The sequence below is a fragment of the Mirounga angustirostris genome, unplaced genomic scaffold (genome assembly GCF_029215605.1).
Source record: "Mirounga angustirostris isolate CCGP_5_RB_7025 unplaced genomic scaffold, mMirAng1.0.hap1 SCAF_9, whole genome shotgun sequence".
NCBI classification, from domain to species: domain Eukaryota; kingdom Metazoa; phylum Chordata; class Mammalia; order Carnivora; family Phocidae; genus Mirounga; species Mirounga angustirostris.
The window spans coordinates 115523881-115546091 of NW_026991717.1; the positions used below are offsets into that span (position 1 = coordinate 115523881).

General features: G+C 45.2%; 1 protein-coding gene across 5 annotated transcripts in view; it reads left to right on the forward strand.

The window, feature by feature from the left end:
- Positions 1 to 22211, forward strand: part of RGS6 (regulator of G protein signaling 6) — a 549755-nt gene that overhangs the window by 457204 nt on the left and 70340 nt on the right. For 4 of the 5 annotated variants that reach the window (XM_045901123.3, XM_045901122.2, XM_054513766.2 and 1 more), the window contains exons 7-12: positions 4730 to 4794; positions 8274 to 8350; positions 10723 to 10804; positions 12732 to 12806; positions 14449 to 14547; positions 15638 to 15699. In XM_045901123.3, coding sequence (XP_045757079.1) covers positions 4730 to 4794; positions 8274 to 8350; positions 10723 to 10804; positions 12732 to 12806; positions 14449 to 14547; positions 15638 to 15699 — 460 coding nt within the window. The remainder of the gene's footprint in view (positions 1 to 4729; positions 4795 to 8273; positions 8351 to 10722; positions 10805 to 12731; positions 12807 to 14448; positions 14548 to 15637; positions 15700 to 22211) is intronic. The other variant, XM_064571279.1, reaches the window with a different exon arrangement.

The following is a 22211-nucleotide window of genomic DNA, read 5'->3' on the forward strand; positions in this document are numbered from 1 at the left end:
CTCTCAGTAGAAGCATCAGGATTGGAACTCAGATCTGAGTGCCTTCCAGGCCCATGCTTCCTTCATGGTCTGTCCCTTTGCACAGCGTTCTTGTCACTGACTTGGCTGCTAAGTCCACAGTGGCTGTCCTTGGGACTGGGGCACTTGGTGAGACCCACAGCTTCTCCCTAGGTTCTTTGCAGGATTGCTTGCTCAGGAAGGCAGAGGCAGCTACAGAGAATGGAGGGAGATGTGCAGCTGGGTAGTGTTCAGGGAAGCCTGTCCAGGAGACCTGGCAATGAAGTAGACTGGCTCCCTCCCAACGCCAGCAGGTGTGAGCAATGCCGAGGGTGGAGTGCAGACAAGTCATTGCCTGCTAAGGCTACAGTTCTTCTGTTTTCAGGTCTGAAGGACGGTCCTTATGCAGGGGGAAGGGCCTTCTGACGGTCTCTGTGGCTGTCTGCTGGCACCATGGTGGGTCCCTCTGGAACTGGGCTGTGCTCTAAGTGATATGATAAGTGGATAAGCATGGCTTCCAACTCAAAATCAGAGCTACATTTGGCTATTCACAAAACAAATTCTTCTGGGGCTGAAACACTGCTCACGAAAGCCCAACTGGAAATTTGAGTAATTGTAGCTCAGATCCAGGTAGCAGCCATGTGCCCTTGTGAATGTAAAAACCAATATTCTTACAGGCAGTGAAGGGGCAGGGGGCAGGGGGAGGATGGCAGGACCAGATAACTAGACCTTAGTAAGATAAAAATACCGACTTGAATATGAACCCATAAAGCTTCGGCTATCAGGCACTGCATACACCAGGGCATTAGGTTTCCCTTTCTCCACATCATGATTTCATGTGCACATGAACAAGGATAGAAATAACAATTTATATCAGGTTCTCATTAAAACAAAATTATTTCGAATTCCCGTGCCTCGACTTCAGCAGATCAGATGGAGAAGGCAAGGTACGGGATGCAAAAGTACTCACCAGCATTTCCAAAGCAGTTCAATCAGAAAATCAAAGTATTTACCAAGAGAGAATTTAGCACAGTGGCTCAAGATCAACTGGCTCCACTAGCTGTGTGATCTTGGCAAGTTATTTAACTTCTCTGTGCCTCAAAACCTTCATGTGCAAATTAGAATAATAATAATAGTACTTGTTTCCTAGTGTTGTTTTGTTACAATGAAATGCAATGTCTGTAAGATTTGGTGTGTGATCCACAGTAAGGATTCAGTGGAAACCATGGCGGTGGTTAGTATTATTACTGTTAAATTTGACAGTATTAGTTCTGTGGTGGCCCTCTTGCAGAGAGGATGTGAAAGCAAAGCTAAGAACTCAGAATAGGTATGACTTGGACTGATGAAGAACCAAAAACTTTCATCCAACAAACCTTTACTGATCACCTGCTTTGTGTCAGTTGCTAGGGCACAGATTTGAATAAATCCCAGTCTTACCGTCTAAGCATTCCAGGCTGGGGGGCAGGCAGTGTGATGGGGAGGAAGAGGGTGGTGAGGAGTCTGATCTGCGTATTCAGAGGTTTCATGTTGATGAAGAATGACGGGGGGGAGGTTGAATCATTTGGGAGGGGCAGGTTTATCCAAAAGCCATCAGAGTCACGGAGAGACATTTAGAATGGATGCAGCAGCTTTAGGGAATCTCAGCAATGCGGAATGACCTGAAAAGGTTCCCTCATCTGTAAAATGAGGATAATCACAGAACCCACCTCATAGAGTCATTATGGGGATTGAGTAAGTGAACATTTGGGAAGTCTTCAGAATGGCGCCTGGCATTCAGTGAGCTTCATACAGGTGTAGCGGCTGTTATGATGTCTCAACATGCACATAAGAGGCACTCAATAAATGTTTAAGTGGGTGAATGAATGAACAAATGAATGACCAGTGAATGTCATTATGGGAAAAGTTAATTCCACCTCTGCCACTCACCGGCCTGTGGGTAAATCACTTCACCTCTCTGGGCCTTTGGTTTTCCCATCTGGCAATGAGGGGCCTGTGCTTGCTGGTCACCAAGGTTACTTCCGGTGCTAAAATCCCATTGTACCAGAAAGTAATTTGAGGGTATGAGGAACACAGAGAAACACATGTTATACAGGTTCCCTGGTTTAAGAGATTGAGGTAAATGATGTCACTCATGAAGACAAAGTTTGAGAAGGGAGTCAGTCCCTTAAGTACACTGAAATAGGACGAGGTCAATATTTTCTTATTGTTTAATTGCATGTGTATTATATGAAGCTATTCACTTCATGAAATTTCGAATGGTTTCTATTTGTATCACGGTGAGATGTGGTGACCCTGATGGCAGTGGGTCATCCAAGTGAGATGCCAGGAGGTCAGATTGCCAAGTGTGAGGGTGAGGAGACAAAGATTTAACAGTGAGAGATTAACTATCCAAGAAAAACCCACATCTGAGCTTACAGCAAGTCCCCCAGATGCCCTGTGATAGGACTGGCTGTCATTGCCAATGGTCATCTGATGGGTTAGGCGTTGGAGCAAAAGCACTGTTGAAGGCGCTATGGTAGCACAGACAAGCCCTGAGTTCTATACCAAGAAAAGGTCGACTCAACAGCTCCATCCTACCTCCCTAGTTGTGGTGAACAGACTCCCTAACATGTGACATTAGCCACACAGAAAGCAAGCGGAAAGCATGTGACCAAGTAGCTCATGGTCATCAGGAATGGTGCCAGCTTTGCATTCCGTGCAGGGTATTTTACTTTATAACCCAGCTGGCCCATTCTGACCCAGATGGGTTAGAAATTTCTCAGGATGATTCTGCTTAAATAAAGCCCATAGCCCAACCTGGGTTGGACTTCCCTGCATCTTACATTTATCCAGTACAAAACACTGCTTGGGACAGCATTGTCAAAGCAGCTTTCACCTCCACTGAGCAGCTCTGCCCCTGGGTCAACGAGACCAGCGTGGTGGGGCTGGTAGACAGGCTTCCTCTTTAGTAGCCCCCAATTCCACAGGCTGCCTAAACGGTGGTCCAAGGGAATAAAGGAGATACCTTGTAATAGAGCAGATGCCCCTTTCAGACGTTATGGAGAGCTATGGGTGCCTGGTTCTCTGGAAAAGCTGGTAAGTGGAGGATTATGAAGAGGAGATACATTCATACTGAATCACTTCGTATCAACATAAGCTATACAAAGGAACAATCATTTGACAGCTTTTTGAGATAGGATCAAAGACTCTCTTCGATTATGGACCCCAAAGATATGAATTCCTTTCTTAGCTACACACTCAAGATAAACTGTCCAGGTTGGGCATCTTTAAAGTGCATCAAGAACTTAAAAACACTTTTGAAACAACCTGTATGTTGACCCCTTTCAGATTTTTATTATTTTTCCCCATTTTTTCAGTTATTTCACCTCTACCAAACTCATGAGCAATTGTCTTAGCCAACTCTTCTTTATCAAGTTGTTCTGAACACCCCACCTGGGTCTTCATAGAAACAACAACTCTCTCTTTCCACATTAATTTCATCAGTGAAATGTAATATTTAGGGAACTTACATTATTAAAATAACAGGTATGCCTGACATAAACAGATTTGAGAACAAACACAACTGACTGAATCTCACATACAACTCCACTGGCGTGAGCAGAAGCATGAACATACCAGAGCAGGCTGCCAGCCACAGGATTCTAGCATATTGTAAGCTGCCATGAGCACATTTTTCAAACTGCATGGAGGAGATTGGTTGATCCAGCAAGGAGTTAGTTGACTAGATCTCCTAGTATAACTAAGTTGTCGAACCACAGGTCAACCACAGGTCCTCTCTGACCCTCTCTTCTGGTCATCCTAAATGTCATTCATACCGCTCATCTATTGTCTTCCCTGGGTCATTCTACTTGGCACTGGAGAAGGAGGGAGATACTGAAGAAGCAGAAGTAGGGAGAGGAAGTGATGAAGGCAGGTTTCAGAAAGAATCCTCTGGCAACTGAGGGCCAAGAACCCTTCCTTAGCTTGGAAAGAGAGACCCAAATTGTCCTCCTTTTTCACTGTTCATGCACTCCACCTGGCAGGCCGCGCTGGTGCTAGGTGTAGGGATTCAAGCTGAGTAGGACACAGCCTCTGCCCTTGAAGAGCCCTCAGCCTAGAGCCGGGACAGTCTAGTAAACCCATGATTACCGTGCACTGGAATTAGGTTTCATGGGTGAGGGTAGGTAGATGCTATCCAGAACACAGAGCTAGGTCTTCCAAGATTAGTAGGAGGTTGCCAGAGAGAGGGAAAAAAGAGGGAAGTGGAAAGGCCTTTCCTAGCAGAGAACACATGGGCAGAAGAGTGGAACTGAAAGTGAGGCAGGGAAGGAAGAGGTTGACAAGATAAGCAGACTGGATCTTAAAGAACCAAGCCTGCCACCCTAAGGAGCCCGATGGTTCTTCTGAGGTCACTGAGGAAGCAGTGCAGGGAGTGGAGGAGGTAACATGATCATATTTGTAAAAGATGACCCTGGTGAGGGATGCTTGGGGTGAAACAGAGTGAGGAGGATGAAAGGGAATGGTCAAGACTTGGAAGATGGAGTCCTCATCTGATCCTGAGCTGTAGGAAGATTCCTGGAGGTTAGGTGTCATGGCTTCCACACAGAAGCAAATTCTGCACAGCGCAGCACCGGGCACACAGGGAGGGCTGGCTGGGTGGCTGGCTGGATGAGCAGATGGACAGATGGACGGATGGATTTGTAACACCACCACACTGCAGGTTTTGCACATGTAATTTCTCTTCTTCCCTCAGCCATCTATCTCTGTAAGAGGACAATGCAGAATAAAGCAAGGCTGGAATTGGCAGATTATGAAGCAGTAAGTATGGTTATTTTTCAGTTTAGGTGTGGGAGGAGAGTAAAACCATATCTGCAGCTCTGTTTCCGCTTCTGTGGTTCCTTTTTTCTCTCCCTAGTCCCTTTCAGACAGGGGAAAGGAAGTCCTTTTTATCTCCCCTCCTTTGTTCTTACCTCTTCTTACCATCCAATAAAATTGCATCTTTATATAAGGAGCTCTTAAAACTCAGCAATAAGAAACAAACAGCTCAAAAATGGGCAAAGGACTTGAACAGACACTTCACCGAAGAGGACATTAGGGAGGACAAATAAACACATTAAGAGAGGTTCAACATCCGCAGCCATTAGGGAAATAAAGATTAAATCCAGGGTGAGATGCCCCTACAGATCTGTTAGATTGGCCAAAATAAAAAGTCCTGGGAATCCCAAGTGGGAATGCAGAATGGCACAGCCACTCTGGAAAATGGTTTGGCAGTTTCTTACGAAGTTAAGCATACACTTCCCATATAACTGAGCAGTCCCACTCCTACATACATACCCAGAGAAATCAGAACTTCTGTTCACACACAAACCTGGGTGTAGCAGCTCTGTTTGTGATAAGCAAAAGCTGAAAACAACCCGAAGGTGCTTTAGGAGGTAAATGGTGAAATAAACATTGGTATGTCCATTCAGGGGAATATTCCTCTGTGGTGAAAAGGAGTAAACTATTGATCCACACAACCACTTGGATGAGTATTCCAGACATTACGTGGAATGAAAGAAGCCAGTCTCAAAAGATTTCAAACTGTGTGACTCCATTTATATGACATTCTCGTAAATACAAAACTATCATGAGAGAGAACAGATCACTGGTTGCTTGGAGTTACAGGTGGGGGTATGATGTGGTTATACAGAGATAGCACAGGGAGTTTTTTGGGGATGATGGAACTATTCTGTATCCTGATTGTGGTGGTCGTTCCAGATCTAATCTATACATGTGTTAAAATGCACACAGCTGTACACCAAAAGAAAAAAAAGGGGAGGGTAATATGAGAATTTTTAAAACATACTATATGATAATTTTTATTTTATTTTTTTTATTCTTATGTTAATCCCCATACATTACGCCATTAGTTTTAGATGTAGTGTTCCATGATTCATTGTTTGTGCATAACACCCAGTGCTCCATGCAGAATGTGCCCTCCTCAATACCCATCACCAGGCTAACCCATCCTCCCACCCCCCTCCCCTCTAGAACCCTGTTTGTTTTTCAGAGACTATATGATAATTTTTAATTGCATCTTTAAACCCAACTCTGCCTTTCTTGGCAGTAGAATCTAAGGACCAAATCTAATCCAGAAGATAAGATATGTGTCAGATGAAGTATTGACATTCCCAGTTCTCCCACTGCACCACCTTTTCCCCAAACCAAACTTTATATGGGTCACAGAGAATCTGGGAAATGGACCAGATTTTCACATACCCTCCAGAAGGTACGGCAGCTGCTGATCCATGAAATGACTGACGGGCTGGCAGCGAGGGGGAGGGGCAGCCCTGGAGCAGTGAGGAGTCCTTCCCCCGTAATCCAGCACTAACAGGACTTCCAGCTCCTTCCTTCCAAACGTCCCTCGCACGCTGCCTCAGTTTCCCACAATAAGTGTGAGGCCCACTGCACCAGGCTTTGTCGCTCTTGGGGACCTGTGCATAAGCCAGTGGGGAAACAGTCCTGGAGGACATGGTTCAGTTGACCCAGGGCCTAAGGACCTGGACAAAGTGTGCTTATCAATGGGAGCCATTACAAGTAAATATGTTGGAACATTATGATCTTCCCAAGCAAACCCTAGCATGGCTGTTCTGTGGATCTGAGCATCCTGCGCACCCAGTTCCTGTCCCCATCAGCCCTCCTGTGCCAGCCATCACCCCTCATTCAGAATCTGCTCTCCTACTTCTGTGCACCCAGTACGAGGTGCTGCATCCCTTCCCTAACATGACCTATCAAAAAGACCTAGCCTGCAGAAGCATGTGGTTCAGCCCCCCTGTGTCTCTCTTCCCCAGATTTTCCATGTCATAGAAAAGGTCCGACACAGAAACAAGATAGCATCAACTCCCGATATATTTTATTTAGTTTTCTCCTCTCTTGCTGTATAATATTCTGTTCTGGTATTTGTAAAGAATATGGCATTAAGATGTTCTTTCAGGCTGAAGTTCTGCCTAAAAGTGGGTTAGAAAATTTTAAAAGCATTTTGTTTTCAAAATTCAGTAATGTTATTAATTTTTTTCTGATGACACATTCTCTTTGTAAAACCAAAAATTCAATAGCAAAGAAAGGAGGGGAAAGAATCTATAATCCTTCTCCCCTAATCTTTCTTCTGTACATATATTTTTTCCTTTACAAAAAAAAAAAAACTTGAATCATACCCTGAACATTATCCTATAAGCTGCTTCTTTCCCCAATCATTAGCTGTAAGTATATTGAGAATCTTTCCATGTCAGTAACAATAATCTACATTATTGATTTTGATTGTTGCCTAGTATTCCATGGTATGACTCTTCATAATTTATATAACTGCTCCTGAATGGACTGATGTGTAGGTATCACCAGCTTTGCTTCCTATGAACAGTGGAAGAATCAAAGGAACAGGTTTTTTTTTTAGGTATTTGTACACTGAGCCTTGGTAATAACTGAGTTTAGTTTACGTGTGTTGATCTTCAACTGAAGCTCCTTTCATATTAATAACCCACTAATGAGGGTAATCAATTAGTGTTGGCATGAGCTCTATGAAAATACATAGCATAATGTGGGCTCTGTCCTTGCATTCCATCAGAATTAGGTGGATCATTAGGAGACCTGTCAAACACCCCCCCCCCAACCACTGTCCTATTGTGCCATCAGGTAAGACTACAGGCTTAGAGAAAAAGCTTCTCCCCTCTTCCTCTAAGGCAACCCTGGATGCCTTTTCTTTCTTTCTGTTTTTGGGTTTTCCTTTCATGAACCTCGCAAATATAGACATTCCCTTTTCTCCCTCTTTTGAATCTAAACTTTCAAAGGCATGAATGCCAGGTCATCAGTGTTTTCCTTTCCTGATGCCTTTCCCGGCCCCTGCTTGCTAGAAGATGAGTCTTGAGAAATCCCTTCTTGCCTTTGCTCTTGGAGATGTCCAGTAGGCTGCACAGAGCCCCTTCATCCCTTCCCCAAATCCTGCATGAATAGCCACAAACCCTTTTCCCTATCTTCAGTGACGGTGACGACAAGTTCATATAAAACACATAAGAGAAGAGGAATCAGGTGAACCACGGAGATTGCAGATTTAATGGGTGTGTAAATGAATATTAATAGTTCTACTCTGTACAGCAGGGTCTGGTGCAAAATCACATTGGGTTCACATCCAGTGGATTTAAAGTGGGGCGCTGCTATTCTATGGAGAGTAACCAAAATAGATGACTGCCTTGTAATAAGCATAGGTATCGATGTGCAAACTTACAAAGATTAATGCCTTCTCGTTGATTTTCATTTCTCATTAGGAAAACTTAGCAAGACTCCAGAGGGCCTTTGCAAGGAAGTGGGAATTCATCTTTATGCAAGCAGAAGCACAAGTGAAGTAGGTGAACTTGACAGAGACCCTGGAAAAGAGAGAAAGACTCTCTGGAATGTGGAGGTGGCGTGAGAGTGGTTTCCTTCCACGGCCGGCCAGCCATGGCCAGTCAAATGCTGTCGTCTTGCATGAGAGCAGCAGAGTAGAAATCAAGGTCGAGATGGATAAGTTTCATCTTTGAAATCAATGGCACTCTGAAATAACTTCAAAAGCATGTGTTCTAGCAGGCAATGGGCTTGCTTTCCAATGTAGAAATCTGGTTAGAAGATGTTCCTATTTCCTAAAGAGATTTCCAAGTATTCTTCTGTGCTCAGGGGCTGAAAAACATCAGACCCACTTTTCTGGAGATTCTCTCTTCATAGGAAAACATGTTGGAGTTTAGGGAGGCCAGCTCCTCTCCCTTCCCCCCCAGGGGAGGAGTTGAGCACATCAAAAATAAGGCGCAGAAGTCAGATGTTGGAGTCCAGTGTCTTAAGATTATTACTGATAAAAGCCAGGTTCTAGGGCGTGACTTTGGATCTGTGACCACAGATCTTTACCCTGGAATTCAACTTGCCCATGCTGAACAGAGCTAGATATCTGCAGAACCCCCCACCCCAGGGCAGAGTTGACCCCTGTAAGTTCACTGCATGCAGAGGACAGGCATCCTGAGAACAGGCTGACCCACACAGGGCCCAGAAAGGACCGACCTGAGCTTTCTCAATTTCTTCTTTCAGATCCACCAACAAAGTGAAGGCCCTCTTTCTCCCCCAGAGTACAGGGGATGAAAGACTAGCTGGAGTGTTTCCCCATACTTTTCCCTCCCAGGGACTACAGTGGAAATTCCTACCTCTCTAAGGAAACATAAGAAGTGGCCAATACATGGCCTCCCGCCCATAAGCATAGTTGTCAACCAGGTCCTTGCAATTCTAGAAATTGAACTTGCTCAGGTTGGGTTCTCTCTTGCCCTCTCCAACAACAATCTCTGATCTAGCCGGGAGTGTTAACAGAAGAAATGGGACAGAGGAGGAGATGAGAAAGGGACACTGAGCTAGGCAAAGGTGAGCACCTCTTCTCTGAACGCTGCTTGTCCCTGAGCAGCGCCCCTCCGCACTCTGGGGGCAGCATTGTAGCCCATCACCCCGGGCTGGCTCATCGATCACAGGTGTAGTCATAGTTGGAAATGACCCAAGGACTTTGGGTCCGGTGGCCAGCATGGTGCCATGGCTCTCCCCCTCCCTCTGCAGTCTCTGTCTTTCCCCTCTGCAACGATTCCACACGCCTGCAGACCATACCTGGTGCTGCCGGCCGCCAGGAGGGAGGTGGGCACTGGGCACAGGATTCTGTGCTGAGCTGGAGGAGCCGTGGCCCCTGAGGAAAGAGAAAGTGGGAGGGGGGTTGAGGGGGGAGGAGACGGCAGAACCGAGCCTGTGTACTCAGAAGCCACTGTGAAGCAAAGAGGAGAGCTAATTTGCACTTTGAGGATCACCCAGCATTGCATGTTGAAAAAGGAGGGGAAATTGTCACTTTCTACATGTATGGTATTTCTCGATTAACTTTTTTGATTAAGTTCGTGATTACATTATAATTGTGGGCCGTTGAAATACACAGTAATTATCACAAAAATCAGAGGGTGATTATGGTTTATTTCAGGCCAGTAAACTGAAGTGCTCCCAAGAGAGCCAAGAACCAGAAATTACACAACAATTAATCTGTTACTTTTTACTTAGAGAGGTAATATGAAGTAATACAGGCCTTAAAAAAAAAAAAAAAAAAAAAAAAAAAACCTCTTATCTATTTACTGATCAGAACATAAAGAATCTGTCTTAGTCACCTGTAATTTACCTCCTGCAATTTGTACCTCCCCCAGCTGAGACCAGTGATGTTTGCCTTCTGGATCTTGTCACATGCTAGGGCTATTACTCTGCTTTTAGAAAGCTAGATGCTTTACGTGACTTTTAAAACATGCAATTGCAGTATTTTGAAGGCATTTCTATTAACTGAATCTAAAGCAAACTCTCAAATTTGAGGATGAAACACTGCAAGCCCATGGTTATATTCTTTCCTATAATTTGAATACACAGTATTCACTTTGATGGGGGGCATGTCCATGGATAATTCAGTTCTGAATAATATCAATCTTAATCATCCACATGAACAGTTGGATTCTGGTTCTCTCCTTAGGCCCACAATGTTCAGTCCACATCTATGATGATTTGTAGTCCAGCCTAAAACAAGTACTCCTCCCACGTGTGGACTTCTTGAGGTTCTCTTGAGAGAATGGTCCGCCCCTATGTTACAGCTCTGCAAAGAGCAGGGACCACACAGATGCCAATAGCCCTGTGTGCACTAAGCTCCTAGAAACAGGAGGCTCTGATCTCCTTTCTTTGCTTTTTTAGGATAGATCGGAAAAAGGACAAGACGGAAAGGAAAATTTTGGATAGTCAAGAACGGGCCTTTTGGGATGTGCACAGGCCAGTGGTGAGAAAGCTCTGCTTGTTTCTCTATGTTTTTGTTTTGTTTTGTTTTGTTTCCCTCTTCCTTCACTTGAAAGAAAAGACTGTCTTTAGCCACCAGGTATCTCATTCTTAAAATTAAAGAGCATTGCTAAATTTTGTGAAATTGGTTTTGCCATTCAGTCAATATAATCTCGGTAGATTGTCTGGAATGTATGTCAGTTCCAGCTTTTAAGAATTATTCATCCATGAAAATATGGACTTGGAAAAGGAGAACCGTGGGAAGTCCCCCTGGGACATCTGGGCCCCAGAAGTTTACAGCCCCAAAATAAGCAGTTTCTGGGGTTTTTTTTAAGTATATTTTGGGTGTTCCCAAATTGGGTGCATAAATATTTACAGTTGTTAGAACTTCTTGTTGGATTGTCCCCTTTATTATGATACAGAGCCCTTCTTCACTTCTCGTTTGTCTTTGGTTTTAAGTCTAGTTGTCTGATATGGGTATAGCTAAATCCGGCTTTCTTTTGATATCCATTTGCATGATAGATGTTTCTCCATCCCTTCACTTTCAATAAGCAGTTTCCATTTCTACTGTCACTCAACTCTAAATTGTAGAATAATCTTCCTCAGATGCGGCCCACTGTCAGTATTCATGGTAGTTATGTTCTGCAAAGTAGCCATGCTCCCTGAATTAGCCAATGCTGAGTCATTATCCAGGGAGACATACAGGGTTAGGTTTCCGTGAGCCTCTGGTCACAATCTTTTCAACTAATCAATAGGTAACCATGTCTAAAGCCTGTTTCTGTTTAAAGACATTTTATTTAAAGTATGTTCTTGGTTTATGAATACGGAATTCAGGGCCACCAGTGTTCTCTGCCTGACACACTTGTGTTCTCTGTCACACACCCCACAGCCCTCTTGCACATAGGAACGCTAGACGGCACATCATACTATGCTCGGGGGCCATGTTAAACAGCAAAATCAACAAAAAGCACAGAACTGTGGAAAAGGTGGGCCTAAATAGACCGTCAAAAGGACATTCGTTTACAGTAAGAGATGAAACAAGAAGGCCGAGCCTCAGCTTAGTCAGCCTCCCTAGGAACACCACATCGGGCCGCTCATGATTTTTGCTGCTTTGCCCGTGTCCACAAATGATCACAAATGCACCACAAATAGGGACTTGGGGGTTATGAATAAAGTTTAGTTCGTAGGTGAATTCACAAATACAAAATCCATGCATAATGAGGTTAGAAGTAATGAGTATTTTTAATTTCCTATGATTAAAACAAATCTTGCATTCTCCTCATGAATTGGAACTAGAATGAGGAAACTATGTCAGCCCTTCCTAAAAGCTGGTTAAAAGCAAAACCCAAAAAGTAATTCCCCGTTGTGATATTGGATTGTTGGTAGATGGTCAGATAACGTGTAGTAACAAAGGCTGTGGCTGAAACTATCTGGCCACTCTGAATAAGAAGTTTACTCTTGGGGCGCCTGGGTGGCTCAGTCGGTTAAGCGTCTGCCTTTGGCTCGAGTCATGATCCCAGGGTCCTGGGATCAAGTCCCGCATAGGGCTCTTTGCTCAGTGGGGAGCCTGCTCCTCCCTCCGTTCCTCCTCCCACTTGTGCTCACTCTCTCGCTGTGTCTCTCTCTGTCAAATAAATAAAAATCTTTAAAAAAAAAAAAAGAAGAAGTTTACTCTTATAAACTATACACTCTACCCTCTACATGTCACCCCTAGATAGTGGGAGGTAGGCTTTGATATTTCATATGGGGACTCTGTGCAGGAACACATACTGAAGACAAAACATCTTCATAAAAGGAATTGTAAATGGCCAAGTGGAGATAATCATGTAATATCTGTAATAGGAAAGACAAAGACTGGGTCTGATAGTGTCGCTTGGGTCACACTGGAAGGTATAACTTAGTAATTTATATAATGATTTTTTTTTTCTCAGCCAGGGTGTGTGAATACAACAGAAATGGATATCAGAAAATGCCGGCGTCTGAAGAACCCACAAAAGGTTAAAAAGGTTCGCTAGTTTAGCTGAATTAAAAATTCTTGACGCAAATAGCCTTTCTGTTTCTGGTACTGTTCAAACAGTTGTTTGCTATTTGTTAATTCTACCCCGTTTTGTCCTTTGAAACAATTTCATTCATTCATTCTACAAATATTGTGGAGTGTACTTGGCACCGTTCTTGCTGCTGAAATACAGTGACGAGTCGTCACAAAGCCACAACTGGGGTGGGGGGAGGCGAAGCCCCAGGCAGTCAGGAGGGCTGTATCAGGGAAGTGCTGGATGGCACCAAGGGGCCAGGAGGGGACACCAGACGGGGGGCTTCCTGAGGGCTTCCAAAGCAGGCTCAAGTGTGCTGAGGTGTGCAGGGGAAGTAGCAATTGGCTCCCAGGAGGAAAAGAAACTAAAGGAACAAAAAGTATCCAAGTCCCATGGGTGAAGGTGAGCTTAGTACTTTGAAAGTCTTTTATGTAGCTAGATCATCCAAATTCACATCACCATCGTACCCAACTATGAATGTGCCAACCGTCATTATTTGTGTTTCACTCTCCTGGAAGGGACAGTGGCCATGACATACTCAAGGGTGCCACACTCAGCCTGCCCCACAACTGGTATATCCCAACCTTACCACGACACCAAGGACCATATTGTGGGAGAACAAGTCTGTCCCCCATAATATTAATTTCAAAAGGTTAGAGATGTGCCCCCAGACATTCCTATTTCTTGTAATGACCAATGCTCTCATTTTCTCAAACACACACACACACACGACATGATATATATATCAACTTCTTGAATCTACTTACATATTTTATTCTTTACTGAAAAAGTTATGCCCTTGTAGGTATTAGACTTTATGATGCTAGTCTTAAAGCATCCTCAGTTAATCTTTAAGGGCCACCTAATTCTAATATTCCAGAATTTCATGGTGCTCACATCCTCTCTGTCTGAGCCCCTCTTGATTTTATAGATTTCAGCTATACATTGCATAGCCTTTGGGGTTTCATTTCATTCCCAAAGCAAAGATTGTCTTTTGTCTGTCTCCAGCACAAGGGAACTGCTTAATAAGCAGCCATAGCATGAGGAGAAACTGAGGCCAGAAAGCTGTTTGGCTGAAAAGGAAAGAATCTGAAACCCTGCCATCTCAAATTTGTACCAGATGGGCATTGTCATCTGCTGGGGAAGAGAAAATCTAGAGAGGATCTTTCGTGCATAACTTTCAACAGTTGTTCTTGAACTTTCTTGTGCTTCAGAATCACCTGGGCCATTTGATAAAAGTGCAGGTTCCCAAACCCCACCCACAAAGACTGATTCAGTAGGTCGGGGTGGGGCTCAGCAATGTGCATCTTTACCGAGTACCCACAGATGATTCTTTGCGGATGGTCTAGGACCATATTTGGAGACACGCTGATATTCAAGAGACTGTTGCAGCTTAGTGAGAGGGAAGATCTTCTAACAGTGGTAGCCCAAAGATGGGACAAGCTGCCTCAAGAGGAAGAGGTCTCCTCACTGTAGAAATTTGCACAAAGGCTGATCACTTATTGTCAGGATGTCACCGAGGGGATTGGAAGCATCAAAAGAGCTCTTGCAGTGCCTGCCCCTAAGGCGCCCTGCAACTCTGAGGGTGCATGATTCTATCTTCTTGCTTCTTCTCTAGTCAGTGTATGGCGTGACTGAAGAGTCCCAGTCGCAAAGCCCCGTGCACATACCCAGTCAGCCAATCAGGAAAACTACAAAAGAGGACATCCGGAAACAGGTGAATGAATTGACTACTGCACTCCCAGGAGGAGACGTGGCCAGTTTGAAAACTCTTTGAATGTTCACCTCTGAAGCCTGAGTGAGCTTTGAGTTCCTGGAAACCACAGTGGAACCCAGCTGTGGATGACTTGAACCTCTGATTGCTGTGTGCGAACAACCCATGGAAGCTTGAGAGGAAAAAGTCTCCACCGAGTTTCCCCAGCAGTTACTAGAGAAGGACATAGAGGAGTTATCCCAATGCCTTGGGGTGACTGCTGTAGGTGGGGTTCCCACAGAATGCTGTGGGGGCTGAAGGGGGGAGGGACGGATATCATGGAGTCCTTAAAATTGTAATGCACTTACAGAGTAAGCCAGCTCAGAACCACCGACTTTATTGCTGTGATGCAAAAGGCAAGTTTACAAATAAAGAAAGCCCCACTCTCAGTGCCAATTCAGCATTATTTGGTTCAGTGTTGTCTTCCTTGATGATGAGAAGCTAACTGGTCAACCCAGGTCAGCAGACAATGGCTAATTACATTACTCCTTTCTAGGATTCACTGGCAATAAAGTAACTTTAGGATCTTTACATTATGTTTTACTGGCTTCTTGGGGGAAACCCAAAGGTGCCTGCCCTTGACAAGTTTATTTGGGGTGGGGAAGAGGAAACAGATGTATGTGAAATAGCTATTTCATGATCTAGTCGAGTACACCAAGCATAATGGTGGGTGTGATGTAGGTGTGTAGAGTGTGCAGAGGGAAATCACTGGAAATTAGTCCAACCAGATATTTACAGTGCCTGTAAAGTGTTGCTAAGCTTTGTAGGATGTATACCACTGCCTTTAAGTTTGCAATCACTTTTTGGAGTCGAGACCTAGGCTACAACACAGTACAGAATATTAGCATAGGCTAAATTGTAGAGTGTGATTCCTGAGTGTGGTGGGAATTTCCAGAAGGGCAAATGATTGTTGGACTGCAAAGCTGGAGGGTTGGCAAAGGCTGGCCAGAGGAGCTGTTTAGCTATTGATGGAAATACAGGGTTTGGGTTCATGGGGTGAAGGGGGGGAAAAAATCAAGTTTGGTCTTAACACCTCTGTTCTATCTTTCCCCAGATAACATTTTTGAATGCACAGATTGACAGACATTGTTTAAAAATGTCCAAAGTGGCTGAAAGGTATGTTTCCCCTCCATAATATTACTGTTTTCTTCTCATTTAACAAAGGAGAAACGTTACAGGGTCATGGCTAACAAGGATGCACCACACCAAGAGGCAGACCATAGTCATTTCTTAAACTGATAAGTGAAGAAACACCACAGGCCCTGTGTGAGTACAGCTAAGACAGCAGACCTCCCTTGAGTGATGTCAAGAAATGTTTTGTGGCTGAAGCTTTTCAGGGGGTGGCCACGGGACCTTGTCAATCCTTGTCAATCCAGGAGGAATGTCCGTAAAAGCTACGTAATGCACTTTTGCCTTCAGCCTCTTGATTCATTCAAATGGAATTGCTCCCTTTTCAGCTATAAAATGCCCAGATTCACTTTATAGGGGAAAAAAATGATGTGTGCCCTTTGAGGTGCTGGCCGCGCAAATAGGAGGGGGCCGGGCCATCAGGAGGCATCCCACCTCCACACACCATTGACCACAGAACTGCATCAAATCAACTGTAAAGAAAATATTTGGCCCCTCCAGCCTGGCTTCCTTGGGAGCATTTGTGCTGTTTGAACCCGTAGCTGGTTCCACTCCCACTCCGTTAACTCGAGGGAAACTCCATTTTGTCAACTAAATGGTCTGTTTTTCGAATCCTCAGTGAAGAGGAGAGACCACCTGGCTGTCCTCATGTGCCAGTCACACCTGGCCTTCGCAGGGCACCTGAGACTTTGCAGTCCTAGGAGAGCATGTGTGTTTGTGGGGGTTGGGGGGGGAGCGCGGTGCGGGGAGCATCTTTCCTTGGGTCAAGTGGCTTAGGTCCCATGGTTTTGAGCAGGACAGTCCAGGCAGGGAGGGGTTCAGAATGGGGTTTCCCAAACCGTGGCTCTGGGGATTTGGATTCAGGGACTCCGGGTAGATCCAGAGGAGCCCACATTTTGAATAATCTGCAGGTGGACTGAGCAGGTCTCCAAGGATTTGGGGAAGCCACTGCTTAGCCCTCACTGACCTGAGAGCTCACAGGAGAAGGGGCACCAAGCTTTGTCCGCTCTCTGGGGAGATGGGGAAAGAGCCTGAACCAGTCAGCCTGAGGGAAGCCCACTGACTCCTGGCAGGTGTGCTGGGGCCTAAGGCCGGCCCGAGAGACAGTCCAGGTGGGGCGGGGAGCCTGGCCAGGCCTGGTCTGTGTTTGCCTACCGCTGTCAGGGAGGGCCCCACCTGGGGGCATCTCTTTATGCTTGAGAGACTGCTCGGCTGGCACCGGAAAGATGATTCCAACCAGCCACTCCTCACTCCCAGCTCGAAAATTCGGGAGTCTCCGCCCCGCAGAGACTGGATTTTATTCCCGGCAGCAATAACTGGCAACTTTTCAACGTGACACAAGGGTTTTTCATTAGAACCACAAGGAAACTCCCAGATAGAGAGGAGGAGGGAGAGGAGACGGGTGTGAGCAGGAGATAAAACAGCCTGGAGCCTTGGCCTTTAGCGGCTCCGCGGGGGTGGGGACAGGGAGGGGGTGTTGGCAGCTAGCCTTGGGTGCCACCACTCTGCTCCCCAAAGCTGAAAGCTGAGCTGCCTCAGGTGGAGGCACACAGCCCCGTGCCAGGGCTGCTCTCCGTGGGCCTGCGGCAGGTGATGGGTGGTAATTAGCCGTCAGGCAAAGGACCTCATCCCCCTGAGAACAGGTGCATGTCATGCAGTTCCCTGAGAGCTGATGTTGGGGAGAGGCGTGAGGGCCAGTGATGAGTGATGGGTTGGCTCAGAGTTGTGGTCAAAGGTTGTGGCCACACCCAGCCGGGAAGGTAATAAGGACACTTGCCTACTGAAGGAGCAGAGCCGAACGATTTAGGGGATGGGTGTGGAGCCAGCCATCAGGGCTGGGATCCTGCCTCTGCCATTTTCTAACTGTGTGACCTTGGGCAGGTTGCTTTATCGCTCTGTGCCTCTGTTCTACTTCTTTAAAGGAGAGAGAGCAGTAGCACTTAACTTACGGGGTTAATGGGTTCGTCCATGACATGAGCTTCATCCAGTCCTTGGCACTTACTACACATGCAATGAATGTGAGCCATTATTTTTATCATTTACCCCTGTGGTGCTTAATGGTGTCTTGGAAAGGAGCAGGCTTCAGGTACATGGAATGGAATGAACTGGGTGTATGGTGTTCAGAGGAAGCAATAAAGGGCAAGCCAAGGAGTGAAGCTGGTCCTGCAGATGGCAGCTTTGTGTGAATGCAATTCTTCGACCCTGTCTCTTTTCAGTCTGCTGCACAGAGAGCCCTGCAGGCTGCCCATGAAGGCTGGCTCTGCAGTCCACGTCTGTGTGTCAGCACCACTAATCTGGCACCTTTGAAGAAGGAAGGACCATATGGGAAGAGTTTGGTTCTTCTGCCCAGATCTTCTTGGGTCATCCTGGTTTTGACTACAGTGTCCCATTGTCACCATGAGTGGCTAATGGCCAATATCATGGCAACCAAACTCCATTTCCCAGCATACGCTGCCTTTTGCACCTGGAAGCAATACAAAGTCCTGTCTAAGATGTTACCCGATTTTTGCTTCAGATAGTATGGTCCCTGCACACACAAATGAATCTCTCAGATAAATAACGTTTAACACCTTAAGCCTTTTATCTTAACTATTTTAAATGAGAATCTTTCTTTCTTTTCTTTCTTTTTTTTTTAAAGATTGATTTATTTACTAGAGAGAGAGAGAGAAGGGAGGAGGGGCAGAGAGAGAGGGAGAGAGAAACTCCAAGCCGATTCTGCACTGAGCACAGAGCCCGACACGGGGCTCGATCTCACGACCCTGAGATCACGATCTGAGCCAAAACCAAGAGTTGCATGCCCAACTGACTGCGCCACCCAAGTGCCCCCACACGAGAATCTTTCTTAAGTATGGTTCATGCACTTGCCTTCTTAAAGAACGGACACTATATTTCAGTTAATTTTCCTGGATGACTTTTATACTGTGCTTTAAAACCACCAGTGATCAGGGTCTCGGGAAGTGCCACAAACTGCTTCCCTTTCCCTAAACAGCCCCAGACCATTACGACCTTTGAGTCTCTGTTTCTGCTTTTTAGTTGTTTGGTTGTTGGGTTTTTTTTCTTGTTCCCGGTCAACAATCTGCAGCAGACCAGGTGTTTCAGTTAGATACCGCTGAGTAACAACCGACCTTAAAACCTAGTGGCTTTAAACAGCGGGCATTTGCTACTGCTCACATGATTACGTGCCACCCAGCCAGCTCCACTGGGCTCAGGCTCGTGTCTGTGTGCAGCCAGGGGCCAGGCAGGCAGCTCCGTGAGCTTGGCTGGGCTCTCTCACACGCTTGGCTCCAGCTGGTTTAGCATGACCTCACCTGGGATACTGGGCTCTTCCTCACACAGTCTCTCATCCTCCCACGAGTTTGACCTTGCTCACGTGGGAATAGCAGAATTCCAGGAGAGAGAGTAGAAGCAGGCAAAGCCTCCTGAGGCTTGGAACTGACACTCTGTCATTTCTGCTGTATTTTATTGGCTAACGCATGTCACAAGCCCAGACCAGATTCATGGGCTGGAGACTTGTTTTTAAATTGATCTACCATACCAGGAAAATCAAATGACCGAGTCCCTTAGCCTTGGTCCCAAAGCAAGAGTAAAGAGTGTTTTCCGAGGGGTGTGCTCTTCTGAATGCAGATGATGAGCCTCGAGGCATCGGGTTTATGTCATTGTAGACTCTGCTCAGAGGCCCTTTTGGTCATCTATCTCACCTGTGTTCCCTCAATAGTTGAGATTGCCAAATAATTGAGGTCTTACTGTCCTTTGCCAGGGTCCTCAATGGAGCCCCTTGTTTATTCACCCAAGCCTTACAGCACTTGACAAATCAATTTGGGAACGCAAAACTGTACACATTTAGTTCCAAGTGGTCTGAAAAGTCTCTACGTTTTGCAGGGTATCTGCAGAGATTTCTCCCTACTCATAGTGGCACTGAGTTATGCCCACTCACTGCAAGAGTCACATCACACTGCCCCACACAGAGGGATCGAGTTGTCTCATTCCCTATCTGCCTGTGTACTTGGCTGTCCTTACCCTATCCCTGGGAGCCATTGTGCATCACAGCTGACTGCTGAATTGATTTTTTACATCATCTTGCTTGCCCATCTCGGGATCGCGGCTGCTCTCTGAAATTGGATGCTGGTTCCTTCTCTGCCTCCCGACCCTCCATGATCATGAAATGTAATTAACGAAATGAGATAAGACAGCAAGGGGCTGGATACCTTAAGGGTTATTAAAAACATGCTACGGTGATGGAAGTCCATGAACTTAATGTTTAATGATAGTTTCGGGGAAGGAAAAAAAGGGCTGAAGAGGTCTTTACAGCTTTGCTTTTATGTGATTCCAGACACTCTGGGATCCTTGCTTCTCCTTTCTCCCAGCCCACCTTAGGGGACAGAGAAGGAAAGATCAGAGGCAATGTGATAGCCAGGGCGATTGTATCCAGACCAAAACCTAGAAGGGCTGAGATACCTGGCCTGGCATATGCTCTTCATTCTGAGGGGCTAAATTCACCCTCACGTCCCTTCACCCGTCCCACTTTTCTCCATAGAATGTATCTTCTCTTGGTGACCCACAATTTAGGAGTTTTTTATAGTCTCTCTTTTCCTCACCTTCTCCAATGTGAGAAAAAAAATTGGATGAATGAATGAATGAATGGGAGCCAAAGGTTCCTCTTCCTTCTCTGCAGTACTGCTTGCTTTTCCTTTCCCTCTCTAGCCAGAGCCTCTTTCTGTCCCGGTTCCCTCTAGTGAATCGAGTCTAGCAAACCACACATGCAATGCAAGGGGCTGCAAACACACTCTCTTAGTCACCTTTTCCACATTCAGTTTCCAGGTTTCCTCCCCATTTAGAGGCCCCAATTTCCTAATAAGTGTTGTAGCGCATTTGTATTATATTTCTAAAGTAGGAATGATGGTCACTGTCCCACAATGCTTTACACTCCATGCCTTGTTGTCCTACAGCTGCGAGCCATCCCTCACTGTCCATCTCCCCAGACTCTGTGTCTCCATCTTCTCCCACACCTGCTCTGTGGACCACACTCCATACGTGTGCGTCGCTCTAGGCGTCCCTTCCAGGCACCCCTCAACCCATCACTTCTTCCTCCAACTCACCTGTCTTACTTTTTTGTCATATTCTATACAATTTGTAGCAAAACTGTGTCTTTATTTTTTGTTAAGGGAGAGAGGATGAATTCTAAAACTTTTCTATCAGATTTTTTTAAGTGGTTGGACTAGAAGTTTTCTAAATTCACTTTTGTTATTTCTCTCCTCTCTAGGTTTATCAAAGGTAGAACCTAATCAACAATCTATATTAATAACCCCCTATTATATATATACAATTAGTTGACCCTTGAACAACATGAGTTTGAACTCCACTTATACACAGATTGTTTTCATAAATACAGTACAGTACTATAAATGCATCTTCTTTTATGATTTTCTTAATAACATTTTCTTTGCTCTGCTTACTTTATTGTAAGAATACAACACATCATACATATAACATACAAAATATGCATTGTTTATATTATCAGTAAGGTTTTGGTCAACAGTAGGCTATTTGCAGTTAAGTGTTGGGGGAGTCAAAATTTGGATGGATTTGTAACTTCATGGGGACTCAGTGCCCCAATCCCCATGTTGTTCATGTTGTTCAAGGGTCAACTATAATATCTATAACATATATATGTCATATATATGAGCCCCCATATATAAAATATGTGTGTGTGTGTGTGTGTATAAAATAACCCATGACTACTGGTCACAGTTGTTAGAAGCCATGATTTTGCTATTAGCTCGGTGTGAGCATCATCCTGTGATCCAGAGAGCTGTTCACTATTTCATGGCACTAGTAGGTACTGAATAATGTTAACTGAACGACTGACCATGGGCTCTACCCTTGGCAGCGAGGTGGTGAATTTCTGCCCCTTTCTACAAGGAAATGGAAAGGACTATGGGGATAAATTGGCCAGCTCCATACTCACCCAAGAACCAGTTCAAAGCACCTGATGATGGTGGGTAGCACATTTGCCAATGGTTGGTGTGTCAGGATCTTCTAATGATGTGAGAATTTGGCCTTTGATAATAACAACACCATATACTAATCAGAAGGAGGCAGAGATAAGGAGACAAGGATGTTAAAACTGCTCAATGAGAAATCATGCTCCTAATGGACTTCCTCCGGATTTCCTGTATTTATTTTATCTTTTCCATTTCCTCCTGTATTAGTCAGCTCAGGTGGCCATAACAAAATACCACAGACTGGGTGACATAAACAACAGACATTTATTTTCTCGCAGTTCTGGAGGTCGGAAGTCTACGATCGAGGTGCCGGCAGGGCTGGTTTCTGGTGGGGCCTCTCCTCCTGGCTAGCATGTTGTATCCTCACATGGCCTTTCCTCTGTGCACACACACGGAGGAGAGAGTGCTCTGGTGTCTCTTCCTCTCTTTACGACCAAAGTCCTATCAAATCTGGGCCCCACCCCATGATCTCACTTAACCTTAATGACCTCCTTAAAG